At 38.2% G+C, this 21,134-nt stretch overlaps 1 protein-coding gene across 2 annotated transcripts in view; it reads right to left on the reverse strand.

Annotated features, from left to right (window-relative positions):
- SLC9A9 (solute carrier family 9 member A9) overlaps positions 1-21,134 on the reverse strand; it is a 174,133-nt gene that overhangs the window by 41,311 nt on the left and 111,688 nt on the right. For both annotated transcript variants that reach the window (XM_059855398.1, XM_059855399.1), the window contains exon 13: positions 2,889-2,937. In XM_059855398.1, coding sequence (XP_059711381.1) covers positions 2,889-2,937 — 49 coding nt within the window. The remainder of the gene's footprint in view (positions 1-2,888; positions 2,938-21,134) is intronic.

Consider the following 21,134-nt stretch of genomic DNA (forward strand, 5'->3'; position numbering starts at 1 on the left):
CTCTCCACTGAAGTTAACATGGCAGAATTTGAGACACATAAGCCATCTGAATGAAATATCCTATCGACTGTCTTTTTTAATGGGAATTTAGTTAAATAGCTCACTTCCACCAAGCTTTTGCCTTTTTTAAATAGACCAACTTTGTAACTATGTTTAGTGATTGTGTCCCTGCATTGTGCTTTTCAGAGTTAGCTTTTGGTATTTATGCACTGGATCTACATGATATCCAGCAAAGTGGTTTGTTTTTACATACTATTTTCTGTACAGTAATATATATTATTTTAGTATGTATTTTGTAACTTCTTTCAGAACCAAGTCATGACAGTCCATCAGTAAGTAAATGGGCATGAATATGAGGTTACTTTCTTTTGTTTATGCTCATGCTGTGATAAGGATTTAATGATAAATTTAAGGGTGGCAAGACAGAATTGAAACTGAGATATGCTTCTGATGGATCATGGTATGTGTAGTGCAGATGTTAGTTATACATGAAGAGCCTCTTCACCTTTCCTAGGGAAGGAGCTCTGGGTTCCAGGTCTTGCAATTTGAACTGGAATTTGCTGCCAAAATTATTGGTTCAGGTAATCCAAGATAGAACATAATCAGAAGTTTAGAAATAACTCTGTACTTATTGAAGAAATCAAATCTCTTCAAAGAAAATTGAATTTTTGGGGGGCAAAGGCAGGAAAAAAGGGAGAAAAAGATTAGGAGGTAAAGAAGGAAAAGGGTTTTGCCCTCATATAACTGGTATTGTGTCTGACATAGTATCCATGAGGTCTTTAAGGCTTCTTCTGCCCCTAAAAAAAATCTAGGTATGGTTACAGACATGGATTGAGAGGCTCCCACAGCAAGGTACCCGTGTCCTGGTAGTTAGCCTGGTCACAGAGGAGCTCAATTCAAATCTCGGTAGCAGACCTTGGAGCTTTCCCATTCTGGCTGAGTACTCTGACTAAGCAGGGAGAGGCCTAGAAGTTTCTTTTCCATTAAGTTTTGATCTCTTTTAAACATCTTGAAGATATTTTGTTCTTATTTCTGCTAAAATCTCCCCTGAAGCTTCAGTTAACAGCACTGAGAGTGGGCACATGGTTTAAAGCTCATCTGGGCAAGAGCTTTAACTGGCACTGGGAGGTGCTGGCACCTGACCCAGTATTTGTGCAGGGATAGATGTGTAGGAAAATCAACTGCTTCCACTGTGAAAACAGAGTAAAAAAGGAACAAGTTATGAGAGATAAACTAAATAAAAACATTGTTTTGGAAATAAAGGGACAGAAAAGAGAAACACAGGGGAGGAAGAGGAATGAGAGAGAGAGATACAAGATGAAAGAGAAAATTAGAGGAAACAACCTGACTTGAATAACTATGGTAGGTACTGAGTTAAAACAGTGCTAAAAGAGAATGCAGCAAGATCTGAATTACGAAAACATTGAGATGTCAAATATATTTAAAAAAAAAAAAAAAAGTCAGACAAATGAAATTAAAATACCATGGGAGGAAGGAAGAATAATCAGAACAGCAAAACTATTTTCCAAGGTATAATATACTACTATAAGGAATGCTGAACTGGACATGATAGGGCATGAAAAGTGTTATATTTATTTACACCTTCTGTGTTGTATTGCTCAGTTTTGTCAGAAGGGATAGGTGTTAATTCACAGAGCACAGCTGGGACACTGGATGTGTTACTGTTGTAAATAAACATTATTATTTTCATTTTCAGTAAAAGAATGAGAAAATTAGATGCATAGCAGCCTCTGAAGAAATCAGGTTTTTGTAAAACATGCAGTCAGTCAATTTTATGCTGCATTCTGCATTCCCTGATCTTTGATAATTCATGAGTACTGAAAAGCAGAAAATTTCTGCAATTCTGTATTTCTGTACTCCAATCAAGAATAGACTATGGTTCTGTGTCCTCCTGCTCTTGTTCAGAATTAGGGCAGAGGCATTGCAGGAATTCTTACTGAGATGCTTAGGAAGGTGAAATTAGCATGAGACCCCTCAGACTCAGAATAAAACAGTGCCTTGCTGTGGTGCAATGAAGGGTTATGCTGAACCTTGATGAATAGAGACTGGGCTGTAGAATGAAAGATGTGGTCAGTGTGAATAATACTGGTTTTCCTTCTTTAAAAAGAAACATTAGGATAGTTAGGCACCTGAATTCTACTTGTTACAATGAAAATTGAGATTCACCTTATGTGCCTTCAGAAACAGGCAAATGTGTAAATGTTAGGAGTACTCAGTACATAAGAAATATTAAAGTTTTGACTAATGGTATCTCTAATGTATTTGAAATGAATAAAGTATCCTATATCTTCCTTAGCTTGTTTTCTACATTTTCGTTATTGTCAGATGATTTAAATTTCAGTTCCAGTTGTGTTGTCTGAAAGGGTGCATGGGATGGTATCACCAGCATCAGGCACTTGTTGCCTTTTTGCTTTGGCACCTTGTCAGCTGTGCTGTGGCTTCTCCTCAGTGCCCCTGCTGTTCCGCCCACTGTGCTGAGCCACAGGTCATGTCTCTGTGCCTTGACTCTACAGATTCCTCCTGCTGCTGCAGGCAGTGCTGCACTTGAAACTCCACCATATATATATATATATATATATATATATATATATATATATGACAAAAAATGGAAGGGCACAGCTGCAGCTTGTTCAGGAGCCCCTTTTTGAGGTTTCAAGTTCACAATGTACTCAGGCTTCCATGTGAAAAATAACTGAAAAATATTTTCATACACCTGACCTACTGGAGTTGAGCATTACACATTCTCCTTTTTAATTCTGAGGGATTAAAGGTTGTTCTAGGATGTCTCCTTTCCACAGGTGCAGCTGTGATCTGCCAAACATGGAACACTTTTAAATTCAGCATGTATGTCCAAAAGCCTGACATACCTGGCTCGCAGCTCTGGCTTTCAGATCTTCATCTGGATCTACGCCAACTCTGTAAAAAACCCAGAAAACCAAATCTTAGGACATATGGTAATGATCTGGTGTATATTAGACAGCTTTGAGTGTAAAAATGCTTCTTGTGTCACTCATTTCCTACTAGGTGAGAAATGAGAAGAGCTGGGAAAGCATTAGGATCACTTTTTAAATTGAGGAAGTTCTGAAGTTTTTAGAAAACTTAAGTTTCCATGTAACTGCCACTCCTAACACCTGAGAATAGATCTTTAGCCTGGCTCTGATCCATCTCTGGGGAGAGACAATCAAGCTGTTACCCTGTGCTGGGAAATGCTTAATTGCTGTCAGAAGAGCAGGGCTGAGATACTGCAGTTGGAAGTGGAGGATGGGATTGCAGAACTCCAGTGTGTCTTGACTGTGCTGCATTATGGATCACTTGAGGCACTTGGAGAAGGCTTTACTTGGCACACCAGGTACTGGGAAGCAACCCAGAAGGGAGAGGAGACTGCAGAGAGTGATGCACAAGATGGTGATACCCTGGGTGACACTTTCCCATCCCATATGGATGGGAAAAAAATAAAATTGGCCCTTTAAAGGGGTATGGTTTAAAGGAAGAATTGCATATTTTTATTATGGCTGATATTCAGAGCTGAGGAGAAATGGATTTGAAAAGTATTTTAAGTTGAACAACAGAGGCTTGTGCTGATGAAAGAAAAAAGAAAGTATGGAAAGCAGTAAGGGATGATAAATTATACACCTTATTATCACCCAAATCTGCACTCTACAGCTAAGGTGACCAACATCCCCCATACACCTTGCAATCTCCCACATAAGTAGCAGGTCCACCAAGATAAACCAGAATTTACTGATGCAAAGAAAATGTGGTCTTTCACTAGATATTAATTTAAGGCCACTATACTGGTTTTCTGATAGTCTTAATTTTTGAGTATAGTTTTGCTTTTGGTAATAACACATCACATTATATTTTAAAATAATATGCAATATTAATAATTGCATGCCTCAACATTCTTTCCTGTGAATGTTATGCATGCACTCTAATTGAACTGGAGACAATGACAGGAACTATATGCAAAGTAGATGCTTTTCATGTGTAAATACTGAATGGACGCAAAAAATAAAGACATTTCTTTCTGTCATAGCTCTAGAGCTCCAACAAACCTGAGTCCTTCAGGCATAAATATTTCTATCTTTTTATTAAAAATAACCATCCTGGTGGTGACTCAGCAAAGAGACAGTATGAATAGCAGATTCTCATTCTTTTATTTTCTTTTTTTTTTTAATTTAAGGTCCTCTTGGCCCTTAAATTGCAAGGAAAAGCTTCTGATGACACTAACCCTATTCATTAGTTTGGAATAGAGCAAGTAAGGTATTTCCATTTCATTAAAATGGAAACATTTACATATGAAAAGGAAAAGAATCATTACCCAGAGGTTTAACCGTCTATCTGACAGTGGGTTTGTCATTGCCATGTGCAGAACAGAAGTGTCCAGGGCCTTATCTGTGCTCAGCCCTGTAAAACAGAGCAGTGTGAGACAGCCCGGCCCTGCAGAGGCTGCAGGGTAAGGACAGTGCCTGCAGTGAAAGCTGCAGGAGTGGCACAAATGTGGGGGCTGTGGTCCCAAACTCATAACCCAGGTCAGAATCAGAAAGCCAGTCTGTTTCCAGAGCACAGGCACTGTTTCTTAGACTGTGCTGATTCTTTGGATGTGTGCACCAGCACCTGGCCAAGATAAACTCACCAGCAGCACATCAGCTGGAGACTGCAGAGCTCTGGAAGTAAAAAAATCCAACATATTTACATTTGATTGTGCTGCAGCCCTGCCTTTCAGCTGCACCTAACTTCCCAACACTCTTCTTAATGAGCTTGACTTGATCTCAGAAAAGGTCACTTCTGGGACAGAAGTAATTTAGCCTTCATGCAGTTCTCACCTCACTGGAGCTGAGAAACCACCACTCCTGGCTGGCTCTGTGTGTTGGAGTTGTGATGTGTTATTAGAGACTGAGCTTAGACAACAGAAAACATTTCACCCAGGACTCAAAGGACTGTAATAGCAAATGGAAAAAGAGGGAGGCTGTGGGGATGGTAGGACCAGAGTTTCTGGCTGTGATATTGATTCAGTAGCAGGGGTATAACTAATAGCTAATTCCACTGACAGCAGGAATTAACTGGTATTTTAAATCCAATTTTTTCCCTGAGTTCTGCAGAATTTGTGGTGTGCTGAAGCTACTCTGCATCTATAATTTCTCATCCTTATAACTACAGAGACAGCTGGACATTTTGCTTTGTTTATCTTGCAGACAACAGATTATTGTAATACAGCACAAATGAAGAGTCTCACATGACATCCTAAGAGGAGTATTAAATTTAAAACTAGAAAAATGCAACAATAAATGTGGAATTCAACCTTAGGTTTTTCACGTATGAAAATGAAAAGAAGGCTTCTATGCCACATGAATTCACAGAGCCTAAGCTGACACTTTTTTTAGTCTGTTCTTTGCCCTCATTTAAAATGCACGGTCAGATGTAATTGCTGTTTTTCTCATGGAATAGTATCTCACTGCTGGGAGTTAGTCTGGATACCACAACATTGCTAGGTGATTTAAAGTCCTGTGGGAAAAGAAACAAGTTATTCTTTGCATTATATGGCAGATTTCTTTAGTGCATTAAAATAGCAATATGTTTCTGTAATTTAATGAAGTATGAACTACATAAACTCAGTCTAATCAGTTCTGAAATTGTGGCTAATTATTTCATATCCAACCATAGGCTTGGGAGCTTAATATCATGCCCCTAGGTTTTAAAGTCATGGTCTTCTAGAATTAGCTCTGATACACTTGACATGAAGTAGAATTTAATATTTCTAAATATTAAATATTGAAAAAACAAATTATACCAAATTATATGAGACAGTCAAGATGACTGAAATTAATCATAGATATGCACTTTGAGTTTACAACCTTGAATTCTTCAAAAGGCCTGCTAGACCCAATGTTATTGCCAGTAGAATTTGCAAGCTTAAAATATGTATGAATTACTGTAACTGTCTCTAAGAAATATCCTGGTAATATTTGTACAAACATCTTTCCCTTTTTAACAGTCTCAGGTTTCCATTACTGTGAGAAAATATTATGGATGCTCAGAAAAATATTTTATTAGTATTTTTTTCTCTTTTCTTGCTATCAACTTTTGTTGCTCTTGTCCTGTTGTCTTTTACTTCCTGCTGCCTTTCTGTCCCACTTTCCCTGGCTGCTTTCTGTTCCTTGTTTGTCTGCTAAATATTGTATGTTTTTATTTCTGCCTACTTCTGCATCTTGTTCTATACATTAAACATTAGAATGATTTCTCTTCCATGAAGACATATTCAAAGATTTCTTAATCAGTTCTACACTGCAGTGAAGTTTACTTAATGTATTTAGATAGGCTTTAGTAATACCTCAGGTCCAAATGCTCTAGATAGGGAGGAAATTAAACCCCTGACAGCTTCTCTGTATTGTCCTTTTCAGGATTTTTGGGTGGGGGATTGGGGTGTGGTAGGGCATGTGGTGTGGTGGTTTTTTGTTTTTAAATAAGGACTGGATCAAAACCTGGGTTCAGAGAATGCTTCCAGGTGCTCTGCTCAAAGTGTGGAAAGGAAGCTTTTGACTTCAGCCAGCCTCTAGCAATTAGGCCTAAGGATTGCTGGGAACTGCATTAATCTGCACAAGTACCCCTTGCAGTGGATGGGATTTAAATCCCTGTGTGCTATCAAGTGCATCATCTTTTTTAGCAAGAGTCAGAACGTGCTTGGTAATAAGAGAAGGAATTTGTCACTGAATACAAAGCAGTTGATAACATCTTTCCTTATGTGGTTTGAAAAGAAAATAGATCAAAAGATAAATCCCAAATTGCCAGGGGAATCAGCAGTGAGAAATACACACCCAATCCCTAGGAATACTGAGTAGTAAAGCACTATTCTGGCATTGTAAATTTTTAATTTCCTCACATCACCACAAAAACAACAGTGTAGGATAAAATCTCTGCTTTCTACAGTGGAGTCACATAAAACCCTCTATAGACTCACATGTTCATGAGGATCTAGGCACTCAGAGCAGAACTGTTGGTATCTATACTTATGAGTGTGATTCTCAGCCCTCCCTCACTTTAAGTGCTTGGCAACCTGCAAATAGAGGCAATTCTCTGAAATCTGAATTTTAATTACTGAAATTGTCCTTCTGGGCCTGCATGGGCTTTCTGTACTGGCACAGCAGGGCCTGGTTCATGCAAGTTAAATCTTGGTTGCAGTGCTACCCAGTCTGGTTTGCAACTGCCATGGACTCACATGGGTTAGGTGTGCCCCAGCTGAGGCAGCCAGGACTGCTTTTATTTAAAACCTTGTCCTGAGCGCATGTAATTAATTCTATCTAGCTGAAGGCCCTAGAAAAGTTGTTTCTATGTGTATTATTTAATGCAGCTAATGATTTAATCAACAAAAGAAAAAGCCTGGGAAAGAGAAATCTCTCCTAATGCAAGTAGCAATCTTCCCCTGCTCAAAGTGTATGATGGTAAATGTGTACCTGGTGGAACAGGACATCACTGAGCTGTCACATGAGGGTCAGGATCAGCCAAGTGTCCTCTGTATCCTTTTCTACATCAGTGGGGAAACAAAGGCACTGCAAGAGGTGTGAAAAATCTGGCATTTCTATCCATTTCTGGCCTCATACTATGAAATGGGGGTAACAACACTTCCTTCACCCTATTGCTTGTCTGTAAGTGCACAGCCTTTACTATGATTGTACAAAATCTAGCACAGCTATGTTTTTGTTTAGAGCTCCAAGAGTGCTGCTGTAAATTAATAACAGTATTGGCTTCTTTGCTTGTCAAAGGTTTCACTGGAAGAAATCACTTTGTCAGTGCAATGGCCTCAGCCTCCCACTGGCTGTCTCACTGTAACTAAACCAGTCCTTAAGCCTCAGCTTACATCTCAAAAGCTACACATCCCAGACAGGGTTTTTGAGTAAGTGATTTAGAACCCAATTTTTTAAGATGGCCGTTAAACAGCATTTGCAACAGGAGTCTTGAATATTTTTGCATGAATAAATCTCAAGCTTGTAGTTATCCTTCATCAGCAGTTTGCATTCAGTACAGAATTATTAACTATAAAGAATAGAAACATGAGCAAAATCCAAAAAAAGGTGGTTTCATGATCTCTAATAAATCATTGTAATTGAAATTAAAAAACCTTCAGGATAAATAATGATTTCTCAGGACATTATTCTTGTCCATGTGGCAGTAAGTGTGATGTGTATTCCTAACAAACTGATACCTAAAATCTGCTTTTGCTTCTAGATGGCTGTATTGCTGCTACATGCTGCTTTTTCTGGACTGATGCTGTCAAAAAAAATCTGCTTTTTTTACAGCACGGTATTTCATAGACAAACCCATGAGGAATTATGGCATGAGTCTAGATCTTCAAAGTTAGCTGATTTTCTTAATAAATGAAAACACTTCAGTTTAAGTTTAAGGCAAGAGTAATCACTTGTATCTCACAGCAGAAAGAACAAATCAGTTTAATTCCATGCTGAGGAGGGTTAAAAGAAATTAGCAGGTAAATGATGCTTCCTAAATGGTTATGACAGCTGGTTGTCATGCAGCTAATGCTTTCTGTATGCAGCATGTTGAAATGGAATGAAAAGTTTAATTTTAAACTTGTTGAATCATGTAAGAGGTAAAAGTGATATAATTTGACTTTTGAACTTGGAATTTCATAAAACTGGTAAGATAATTTTTTAAAAATGCTAAACATTTGTTCTGTGGTCAAAGTCTATGCACCATTTTTGGTGGACATATGGAGAGCTACTTGGTTGCAGAATTGACAATTAAATTAATACACCTGTATAAATGGTGTCCAAATAAAAGTGGGGTGAAATGCATGAAGATAATGGATAAATGCAAATAGAGGAAAAGGCTGAAGAAAGAATTGTAGTGCTCTATAAGAGATCCACAAGTTATAGTTTCTAGATGTGACCTTAATCAAAAAGATTGTGAAATTGAGAGCAATGTCACTGCATAAAATTTTACCACTTTCTCCTAGCTGTGCAGCTGCGTGAAGAAAATGCTAAAGTTTAAAAACAGATGATGGCTTGCATTTACATTATGAACCTATTGCAGAGCAGCCAGAATGATGAACTGCATCTTTAGATATCTGGTACCTGATTCTCCCTTCTGACAATCCTATTTTATCCTAATATTGGGGCAGGGGCACTAAAATGGTATGGGCACTCTGGAGTCACAGGGTACATCTGCATGGCAGAATGCAAGGTCAGATGTCTTGCAGTCATGGGAGCAGGGCACTCCAGTGCAGCATCCTGAGCAGCAGTGATTGACATCCCTACAGTGCTTCTGGCACACATGGTAGTTATCAATGTTGCTGTGCTGTGTGAACATCCCTGTAGAGGAATCAGGCCTCTTGCTAAAAAATATGAAACTAAGTTGAGTCAAATTAACGTAATTTAACTTCTGTAGAGTTTTTAGAAATCATCATTTGTAGTAGTATCAATGCACTGAAAAGAATTGGAAAAAAATCAGCATGAAAATTGGCAGCAACCAAAATAACATAAACTTCTGGTGACAATGTCAGAACTAGGATGAGTTTTGAGATTTAAGGAAAAATTATTGTAATAGGTTCTATGATAGAATAAAAGGTTTTATTGTTTATTATGACACTCAGGCTTGTTACATCAAAGATCATCAAATCTAGGTGGATGGGAAGTGCAAGTTGTACATTATTGTGTCTTTCCTAAGACACAATAATTATAGAGATTGCACCAAATTCCATGTGAAATTGGGAAAATAGCAGCTACTGACTGTACCAAACCAGTCTGCTCCAGCACCATGCTATTCACAGTGAGCTGAGGAGGTTTAACTCACAGCACAAGGCTGCAGGTCAGCTCAGCACTTCATCTTCAGGCAGTGGCTGCAGGGGGTTCCTGTTTTCAAGTGTGATGCTGAAAAATGCAGGGCTTTACAAGTTTTACATCCTTGTGTCCATATGTCCATGTGTCTTTAGGGACCCAAACTCACAGTTGTTTCCTGCCTCCAATACAAAGTGAATGCGTGGGAAATTTGATTTCTGTGCTTTCTCTAGAACTGTTGGATTTCACAAGAATTGTACAATTAAATATATTCAGTGTGTGGTTCACAGACAGCTAATGAAACCCATAGGCCCTTGGCAGCAATGTTAAATATCCCCTTGGGACATCAGCTGATCAGAGCTATTTTGCTTGTTTTGCTTGCCCCTGCCTTCCTCCTGCCCCCCCTTTTGATTTTGGTTTTGCTATTTAGATGTGCTTATATGTTGTTCCTGAACATTTCATTGCACTGTGGTAGGTGATCCTTCTACTTTGGTGTGTGTAGCTTGCTTTGCTGAGTAACAACTTGTATATTTTAGTTTTTTAATTCACCCTTAGGGAGAAAAAAGATCTGTCATAAAATGACAGTTTATTAATCTTAATTCACATTAAGATTAATAAACTTTCTGTTATTAAGTATGTGGAAAACACCGCCATTTCCCCCTCTTTTTTTAATATCCTTATTTGGAAAATGTTTCTCAGATGCAATTGTTTTTCTAGGAACCTGGCAATGTCCAGATCCCTCTGACAGTTTGGCAAATCCTTGCTCTGTTCCCCCCCTCAGTAAGGACTGGAATGTGTGCCATGTGCTTGGATGTGAGCCATTCCACTCTCCCTGCCCCAAAAGAGCAGGTTTTTATAAAATCTGTTCTCATCCTAACATGCTCCCACTGGTTTTTGAGCAGGCTCTGGGTTGCAGTGTGTGAGAGGAGGTTTCCCCAGGGCCAGGCACAGCTCTCACAGCTCCCAGTCAAGCAGTGTCACTGGTGTCATTGACTCCACAGGGAGCACAGTTACACCAGTGCTGTGTCTTTCCTAAGACAGTTTCCCTGATACTTTTGCCAGCTTCTCAGCATTTCTGAGTTATCCTGGGGTGTGGTGGTCCTTTTAACTTTCCACTTATGATTGTACTGGCATCACTCATCAGCCTGGGTTTCATTAACATTACCTGGAGGCTGGCACTCACTGCCATTGCTGTCATTTACTCACTGAAAGAAAGAGATTGTTTTATGCAGCTCATTTATGTAAAACCTGAGATCTGTAGAACAAGCTAAGCACTTTGCTGCCTGCTTTTGAAGCATTTAGATTCTGTCTATAATCTCCCTCTTGTTTTGAAGGGCAGGAAGGGCAGGAATTCCAGAACAGGGTTATGAGGAGGCTCAGCCACAGTCAGTTAATGGGCACTGCCCCTCACAGCAACACTGCACTAACTGAGCAGGGAGGTGATTGCTTGTAGGCAATCAGACATAGATTTATGGGCAAAGCATGGGAAAGCTTGAAAGGACTGTGATCCTCCTGAATTTTTATTTTTAATCATAGCTACAGAAAAAAGCCGGACCCCAAACCCCTCAGTAAATCTAAAATTCAGTATAACTGCTACCAGAAGTCTTCTAAAATGAAACTTTCATGCTAACAGTAGATTATTTGATATCAAGATGTTATAAAATTATTAAAAATTGTCTTTGTTTAGATTGGAAAAAATCTGTTCAGACAGTTTTGATGGAGACGCCTCTGGAGAAGAATGTGGTTACAAGGGTCACATCAGTCAGGAATACTGTGTTCCAATCAAAGAAACTGAAAAATAATAACACATGAAAAATAATGTGACTTGAATAATTTTATAAAGCTGCAGGAGAAGTTCAGATAGGAGGAGTATGCATGGTAGTAGCTGAGGTATACAGGGCAATTATCCCTTTCTCAGCAAGGTGTCATTTTGCAATTCAGTTTTCACCTGAGTTTTGTATCTCAGATGAGAACTGGGACTCAGAGAATAAGAGAATCCCCAGATATCATATTATAGTGTTGATGCAGTATTGACTTTTAAGGAAGGATGGGATTGAGTTCCTCTTTTGGCAGTAATGATGTTACTTCTTTTGAGTGCCAACCCAGTTAATCCTGACAAAGGTGAGCCTTTGAGCTACTGAATCACAGCACAGTGTGGGAAGGTTGTCACGAGGTGACTGTGATTCCTCCCATCCAAAATCTTTATTGTTTTGAGGGAATAAAAAAAAGATACATTTTGATTTCCATTACTTTAAGTCAAAGATGTATTTTCAATAACACCAAGGTACATGTCTTAAGGAGCTGCTGGTGATGGCAGGTGCTTTTTTGCTTTAAGATATTGCAAATGGAGAGATTTAGACACACAGTTAGATCTGTGTATCATCTTTTCAATAAGAGGCAGTAAAGAATACACAGTATTGATCAGCCTCCATGTGCTTTAAAAATTTCATTATTATTACCATGCCTCTCCCCCTGCTATGAGGAAGTCTACAGAAATGGTCTGTACATGATATGGGAGATGTATGAAATAAAAAATCCCTGGTATGTTATTAAAAATAAATTTTCAGTTAATGCAGAAAGACAAACACCACTGCATTACAAAAAGTAGCATTTTTGCACATAGTGAAGATCCTAACTGCTACTTTTATGAACTCCATGGAGATGATTAGAGATTTCAAAAAAAAAAAAAAAGGAATATAGGCTGTTTTGTTGGTGTCTTACTCAGGTTACTAATAAACTTTGTCAGCTACGAAAAATGAGAACTGGTTTTACAGAAGATCTGTATGAGGAAAAGAAACTGTGTACAGATATATTTTGACAAAATCCTATAGATGAGATTAGTCAATTTCTGGCTCAGAAATAAAATTTCCCTCCAGTGAATTATGTCAATGATTTTTAGAGCAGTAAAATGTTTGTTCTCTGAATTACTTTAGGTGTCTGTTCCTTTATTTTCCTTGAACATAAACAGCACAGTGTTGGAAAGAAGCCCAGGCCATAGTAGATGCATTATATTATTGCTAATGTGATTAACCCAAAGTAAAACATTAAATCCTCCTGAGGCATTAGTCTAAATAATGAGATGGACAGCTCTGAGTTCCCTGGGCTCACGGCATGGGGAAAAATATATCATGCACTTCATCTCTTGCATAGACATTTGAAATTTATCATATGGAGCTGGTACTGGGAGCAATTGTGCACAGAGCCATTGTGAGGGCAGAGTAATGCTGGTCAAGCTTGATGCGTGTTACAACCAAAACATGCTGAATAAATGCCTCTGCCTCTGCTGCTGGGATCTGCTGCCATGAAAGCCATCACCCTTCTGCCCATTTAGGCTGCTCCTTTCACAAGAACTTTGTATATCAGCTGCACTGTTTAGGATCATATTGAATTCCTGCTTTGAAATATGTTCACCTAAGATCTGTCTGAAATGCTCAGGACAGCAGGGAATCATAGTAAGGACTTGTATGAATTGATTAACCCAAGGCTGTACAAAGCAAGTTGAAGGTATAGTCTCCTGTATACCATGTAAGAGATGCTGTATTATTTTTTTTAAATCAAAATTAAATCAAAACGGCATTTCTGAATTCTCAACACCATGTAGCACAAGGGTGTGTAGGGCTGAGGTCACTGCTCATAGGCAGAGATGCTGCAGAGCATAATCTGAGTAAGCACTGATAGGATCTTTCCATGTTTCCTTACGTAGGAAAAAGGGCTCAGACTCAGGAAAATGTTAGGTACTTACACAGAAAAGTTTTGCCTAAATTTTCATTGTCTGATGTACACAGCACCAATAATTATTATTCTGTTGTTTAAAAGGCAGAATGACACCAGTGCATGTTTGTGTCAAAACACACTTTAAAGCCACTTTAAATACAGCAGCATGAACAGTAGTGTCTTTTCTGAAGGCAATGTTCTAAGACACTGCTTAATGGAAAATTTAACTTTTCATTTCTTTTCTACCACTTTGCTTCTCAGCTACATGGAATAAAATAATGACTCAAAGACACCCATTTAATTTTTTACTATACATTTAAAACCCCAGACCTACATAGATTATATCCTCCTGATATAGCAAATATCAATTAATGCATAATGGTCTTTCTGACAGAGTGACTATAGAATTGCTGGAAAAGTGTGCTTCCCTTTATCTAGTGTTTATGTTGTTCAATGTTGTTTTCATTTCATGAGTTGTTTGATAATTGCACTGTTTAGTTTAGACTGCAGATTTCTGTTGATTTAAATTTGTTTTTGCAATATAATCCTGCCTTAAGAAACTTGGCCATATACCAGTTTCAAGCAATACATTTAGATCATCTGTGACTGTTTAAAATAATATTTAGGGCATTCATACAAAACCTTAGTGTATCTAAAATAGATATGGATCTATTTATGATCTATGTGTTTGCAATGTGAGGCAATGCAAAGCTGTTGCTGACAGAAATGTGTGCGTGTGCATGCTCACAGACACCCTCCAACCCCTTGAGCTGCAGAGGTTTCCGAGAGAAAAGATATTTTCTGGTGAAGTTGGCAAATTTGGACCAGATGTCATCCAAAACTGTGAGACCTGCCAGTGGCACAGGGCTCGAGGAGCAGCAGGTGTGGCTTTGGGACAGGGCTGTTCAGGGGGTGTTGTTTCCTTTTCACTTTGCACATGACTTCACTTGTACAGCAACGCCAATGAAGATAGACCCTTGTAAGAACTATAGGAAATAATCTTATTTCACAGTGTGCAAAGGCCCTTTGGAGAGTTCAGAAAGTACCCTAAATACAAATGCTAGGCTTGGGGTTGTTCTGAATTGTTTTTACTCACATTTTTCTTGAATTGTTTTTACTCACATTTCTGAATATGCATGACTTGGGAAAAATTTGTTTATTTGGAGAGAACAAGAGCTTAAATGGAATGTAAATGATCCAGAAGCTTGGGTCTGGTGCCCTAACAGAGATGAAATTAAACTCATGTACATGCATTTGTATTGTGTTATGTTGTATTCAGGAGAATGGAGGAACTATCAGTCAATTGTTCTGCATTTGAGCTTTCTTATTCTGGCAAAGCAAAGGTTCCAGATGTCAATGTTGGCTTTTCCCTTTTGTGTCAGCAACTCAACTGTGGCTGCAAACCTCTTGATTCTGCTCATTCTGTTGATCTCAAGTCAAGAATTTCCTAATTTTCTTTTGGTAATGAACCAAATTGGCATTTTGGCCTTATTTTCTGGGGGCTAGCTTGTAAACATGTGTTTTGAGATTTTATTTATACTGCCTGCAGCAGTCCTTGCAAACTTGTCATGAACAGCCGGGAGGAGGGTTAATCACCCCTTTGTTGAACAGCACTTATTAATTGGGAAACACTGGTAAAACAATTTCATTTTAATTAAATCAAGTCTCTTTTCTCACAAGTGCATTTGAAGACACTCCTCAAAGTTTCTAGTGTTTGGGTTTTTTAATTTACATTTTATTTTGTCTTCTCTCTGTAGCCGTATACAGCTTGAGCAATAGTCCTGAAGCACCCAGTTGAAGTTTAAAATGAGTGCAGGGGAAAAAGGAGTTCTGGAAGGATGAGATAGGGAGTGTGCTATAAAGTTTCATAGTTTTCTTTAAGCTTCTGGTGTTGCTCTGTAGTGTGTTTGGAGGTGTTTGCTGCATCATAGTTAAGAAAAGGACTACATTCCCATTGCTTTCTTGTAAAAATAAGAATAAACTGCTGCATGTAGCAACTATGAGCTATCTGAATTCCAGCTGTGATGACAAGGAAAGCAATAGCTTGCATAAGATTAAGAAGAGACAAAGTGAGAAAGTGGAGTGAGAAATTGCCTTGATCAGGGATTCTGAAAGCATAGTATACTTCTGCCTACAGGCCAAGAAAATAAATGAACGTCATTATGACATCCTGCACCAGCTAAGGATCTGTCCTGATTTCTCCACTACCACTCAGCTTCCCTGGGGCTCTAAGTACTTCTCTGTGGCCAGTGACTTCAGGCAATGTGATATTTCTGTCAGTGTATTCATAAATGTGTGATGGTTTGGTGTTGGCTTCAGGTTCCTGCCTTACTGAGCAAAGCAGTAAACTTCAGAACTGAAGGGCAAGTCTAATGCCTAAAACAAGTCTTATGCCTAAAACTCCCCAGAGATTCATGGAATCATTTAGGCTGGAAAAAACCTTTAAGATTGCAGAGTTGAACCATTAGCCCAGTATGGCCAAGTCCACAACTAAAGCCTGGGCCACATCTACATCTGGAAAGGCAAGAGCCTTCTTCCCTTCTTTTGTGAAACAAAGAAAAGATTAATCAATTTTACTTTTTAAAGTGCATCATTACTCTTTTCTGGGACATATAAGTTGAGATGTTTGTAATAAATTGTATCAACATTTGCTTAATCTAGCTTGGGGAGCTTGTCACTTATTTATAATTCTGCTTTTCAATGTAAGTGATAGGAAAGTGGCACACATTCATTATGACTTAGATTTCAAAGTCACAAGGTGGTACAAAGAAAGGCTCTGATGGAGAATTCAGTGTCTCTTTTCCCAGTATTGCATTGAGCATAAATAAGAAAGTACATTGGCTGCAGACTGTCTTTTGGAATTAAGTTGAGAAAATAAAATTCAAATTCAAGTATATGTAAGGCTTCCTAGATCAGAAAGCATGTGAGCAGTCATTCTTCTGTAGACTAATGAATAGGGTACTGGAAGACCTGGATTTTGAACTTTGCTCTGCCAAAGATGAATGTATTTCAGTTGATAACTCATTTTAAATGGAATAGAAATACTTGCTTAGCCAGAAGCTGACACCTCCTTAGTGAACACATTAGCCACCAGTCTGCACAATAATTTCATCTCATTTTCTGGTGAATTAAAATTATTTTCTAACTTCCCTGTTTTCCTCACCTCATGATGCTTATGCAGCCAGATGAAGAACTGATGAGGTTTGGGCTAGAATTCTTCCAGAAGGGTGGAAGAAATGGAATGCGGCAGAAGCATCAAAGCCAGGGAGGGAGAGCAGGGCTGTGGCTGCTGTGTCCAGGTGGGAAACAGGCTGCCATGGCATTTGCTGGGATTCTTTGGGGTGAGGATTAGAAAAGCTCAGGGACTGATTAAAACTCAGATCAAGATGCAGGCAGGCTCCCTGAACCCACTCTGTAATTCCTGACCAGGCTTAGTGCTCATGAATAAGTGAATAGCAAAGGTAACAGAGTAGTTCCAAGGTCACCCTATACGACCCTTTGTCTACTTGTACAATAAGAGCAGCAAAAAATCACTTTTTAGGATTCCTGTTTGGGTATTTTACATAAGCAGCACTTAGACATAAACTTTTGTGCAAACATCTTTTCTGTATATTTATTTGCATAGAAAACATTTTGGATTTATAAAACCATAATTTTATGAATGTTTTCAATATCCCTTTTTATATTACTTGTCTCTAAAACAAAATGGTGTATCTATTTGAAGAAGTAAAAAATGCAGAAGCAGAATATAATTTTAAGGGCATTGAAACCAAGTACTTCTTGCTGAGATAGGAGGGGATTTTCTCCTTTTAAGCTCATCAATGTACTGACCAGCCAGTCACTGTTGGGCTGTTTCTGATAACTCACTATACAAAAGTCTCTATTACATTGTCATTATCTGTTTATTAAAAGCTAAAAGCCCAGACTGCCATACAGAGCCCTGATTACTTAATATCTGCTTTAATTAACTTTTCACATTCAACTAATTCTGGAACAATTTGATAGGCTTGTTATCAAGCATGCCAGACCTGTCCTTCCACTCTACGTTTTGAAAAAGAACACAAAGTTCAGAATTTCCAGAGGAATATTTTATGAAAGTTGAAGTCACAGTTCTCTTCTGCCACAAAGTTCCTCTGCAAACCCAGATGTACCCAGTAATGTTTTTATTTTTTAGGTTCACTATTGTTTTGTTAGAATATTTATGTCATAGTCCATATGTTGCATAAGACCCTTAGGGACTGTAAGACCCCAGATTTTCGCAGTTGTTCTGTACCACAGAACTTGTGTCTTCCAACAAGAATAGTTTTTTTCTTTTTGATGTAGAGTTTAATATTGGAATGAAATTTTTTTTGCACTTTGTGGAATATTTGATAACAGAAAGGAAAACCACAGGAAAGCTTAAAAAAAAACCTGAGGAAGTTTGAAAAGTTTTGGGTTTTTTTCATATTTAAATGATATTTTAGGTCATGCTGAAAACTTTCATCCCTTCTAAATGAAGCATTCATTTCATATTTTCTTGCTGAAGAAATTCTAGTATTCTTAGTTGGGCAAAATAGGAGAAGGATAAACATACACACTTTGGAAATTATGCAGACTAACAAATGTAAAAGCAATTAATTCCATGCTCTGTTTTTTAGTCCAGCTGACAGCATGACACAATTCTTAAATTATCAAAGTTCACTGAGTTTTGAGACCACCTATTTTGCAGAACGCATAATTTTCTGACCAGTAATAGAATCAAGCAGTATCTTGTTCAATGCTTACAGACCAGGAATAAAAGATTCATCTTAGTAAATATGATCCTTATTTTTTCTAGAGTCCAGTTTGATACCACATATTTATTTCAAACTATTTTTCTGTACATTTTGCTTACCTTCAAATGATACAGTTTTGACATATGCTTGAAATAACCTGGGTTTTTGCTTGCTCCAATTTAATTCTGACAGAGTAGTTAGAACTCCAGAATTAATTTGGAATATTTTGGTAGAAAGCAATAAATCATCAGTCTCATTCCAAAGTTCCAAACAATTAAGTTGTTCCCCAGCACTATTTCCAGATAGGTTTATTTGGTTCTTTGTAACTTGAATAACTTCATTATATTGACTGCTGCATAGCAGTTATCTTTTGTATGACAAGGAAAAAAGTTTTAATAGGAGAATAAAGTTGCTGCATTAGATGGAAGAAAACTTTCATACCATACTCAGACACACCAAAGCAGCAGTACTTTAAAACAGGATAAACGAAATAGTTTAATTGACACAAAACCAGCTGGATGGTTTCTATTCCAAATTATAGATTAATTTATAGTTTTCTGGAACTATTCAGGGGTTTTGGCCTGTGAAAAGTTAATCTTATAATTTGCTGCTAGTAAACTGAAAGGCATGAATCTTTTATTGTGTAATTTTCCTTCTCTCCTGTACCAAATAGTCTAGCAATAAAAGTATATCTTTCATATCTTTCTTTCTCTGTTTTCAATAGCCATGTGTAGCTAGAAATACAGGCTGTGTGAGGTGGGATTTAACTGTCTGCCCTGTTAGGAGACTGTGCTCAAAATTAGACCCCTCTGGCCAATAAAGACCAACAGAATTGATAGCTGGAGTCGTGTACAAGTCATGCACCAGTCACAATTGCAATCCAAAATCTCCTTTTCAACATCTGCCCTGGACTGCCTTCACAGTTGCAGTCAGAAAGCCAAGTCCTCTGCATTTTACTCTTTTATTTTGTTATCAAGCACAAATGTTTATAAATCTTGTTTAGTGCCATTCAGGCAAAATGCTGTGGTGAGTAACTGTGAGAGATCAAATGCACACCTTCTCTTTGCAGAGAAGTACCTTGCAAATAAATGACAGGCATTTCAGGAGATCACTGAGATTCATTACCTGGATGATTTCTCATTTTCAGATAGAAATGAAAGGAAATTATCCAATTTCTTTTTCTTATAATAACATCCAATACATTTAATGTCCAATTTTATAGTGCTTCTTGATTTATAGCATTTCCCAGGCTCATCATGCTCTAGCTACCATTGCAAAAGCAGTTACCATCTTAACCCTTTCAGTGTGGCTGTCCCCCAAGAAATCTTTCCTTTGCTCAAAGGTAGTTTCATGTGTGAGGTTGAGCTCCTCTGTGTTTGAAGCAGAGTGCCTTTTTAATATGGCTTCAGTCAGGAACCCCAGACCATTTGTTATTTCTTGTAATTACTACCTACACATGAAGTGCTTACATATCCACAAATCCAGAACTGGTGGCAAAAACCACCAACCAAAGAAAAAGCAGCAAATCCAGCAATATTTTTGTACTAAAAAAAAATCCTTGACTCAGTTCTAACCCAGTTTTTCAGCCTGTGCTACTACAGGGGATCAAGGGGAACAAAGTGATAAACCAGCATCTGATCTTCTGCTCTCTGTGACCCATGTCACAAGTAATCAATACATTAACATGCAAATTATTCAAATGCTGGATGACAATGATCTCTTGGCTAAACCTTTCTGCCTTTTCCACTGTCTTCCTGGACCAGTTGCTCCCCCACCCTGCTGGGTAGGTGAGTTACTGGGTGCACAGAGAGTGACTGGCAGCCATGAAGTTTCCTAAGTGAATCCCAAATTCCTATTTTTCTGTTGTACCCAGAATATTGTGTTCAAACAATGGTGGAGCTCATCAGCAAAACAGTGTGGCTTGAAGATAATGCTCCTTCAAAAACTCTGGGGCAGCATTTCCTCTGAGCCTTTTTTGGGCTGTCCATGAACACATGAAAGCTTCCTTGTTAGTTTAATTTTACTTGAATAATTTTCAAGGTGTTCTTCACAATTGTGAAAATTACTTTTTAAACAGCAATGTAGATTTTGTGACCTGAGAGTCTGCACGTTGATCAGTAACATCCTAAGGCTGAGGAGAGCCTGGGGTCAGCAATGTGTTTTCTCATGTATATGCCATGAGTGATAATGCAGGAATATTCAAACTATCATCAGTATAAAAGGTGCCAGGCAAAGGTTGTCCTGTAGATGTTCACAGGGGCAGATAGTTGGCCAGCTAAGGACAGTATATTAAAAATAGTTGCAGCATTTATGGTTAGACTTGTTACATTAAATAACAGCTGTTTCTGGATTTCAGAGGGGTTTTTTTAGGATTAAATGCTTTTCCAGGCAAAGACAGTGTGATCTCTCTTGAAAGTGTGTCTGGGTGAAAAAATTCTCAGTGGGCTGAAGAGACCTGGCTGAAATTGGCCTCTCAACAGGAGTGTTTAATGCAGTGTGATTTAAATACATACTGTACCATAACTAAAGACCAAAATGACCCTGCAAACCAGATCAAACTTTGTTTATTGGAGCTATATTTGTTACTGAGAGGGAACACTAGTTAGGCTTATTATGACCGTTCTAAACACAAACCAAAATAATAACCAGTACAAAGTGCACAGAAATAGAACCGTGCTTGAAAATATCCTGCCTTTAACTGTTCATCTCTATGCTGTGGTCACTTACAAATTACAGTTGAAGATTCTGTTTCCAACAGTAAATAACAGATGCTTCACTTCAACTAAACTGTTTTCCAGGACTCTAGAGGAAATATACCCAAAGGAATATGGTTATAGAGGACAGAACACATTTAGCT

The sequence above is a fragment of the Haemorhous mexicanus genome, chromosome 10 (genome assembly GCF_027477595.1).
Source record: "Haemorhous mexicanus isolate bHaeMex1 chromosome 10, bHaeMex1.pri, whole genome shotgun sequence".
NCBI lineage: Eukaryota > Metazoa > Chordata > Aves > Passeriformes > Fringillidae > Haemorhous > Haemorhous mexicanus.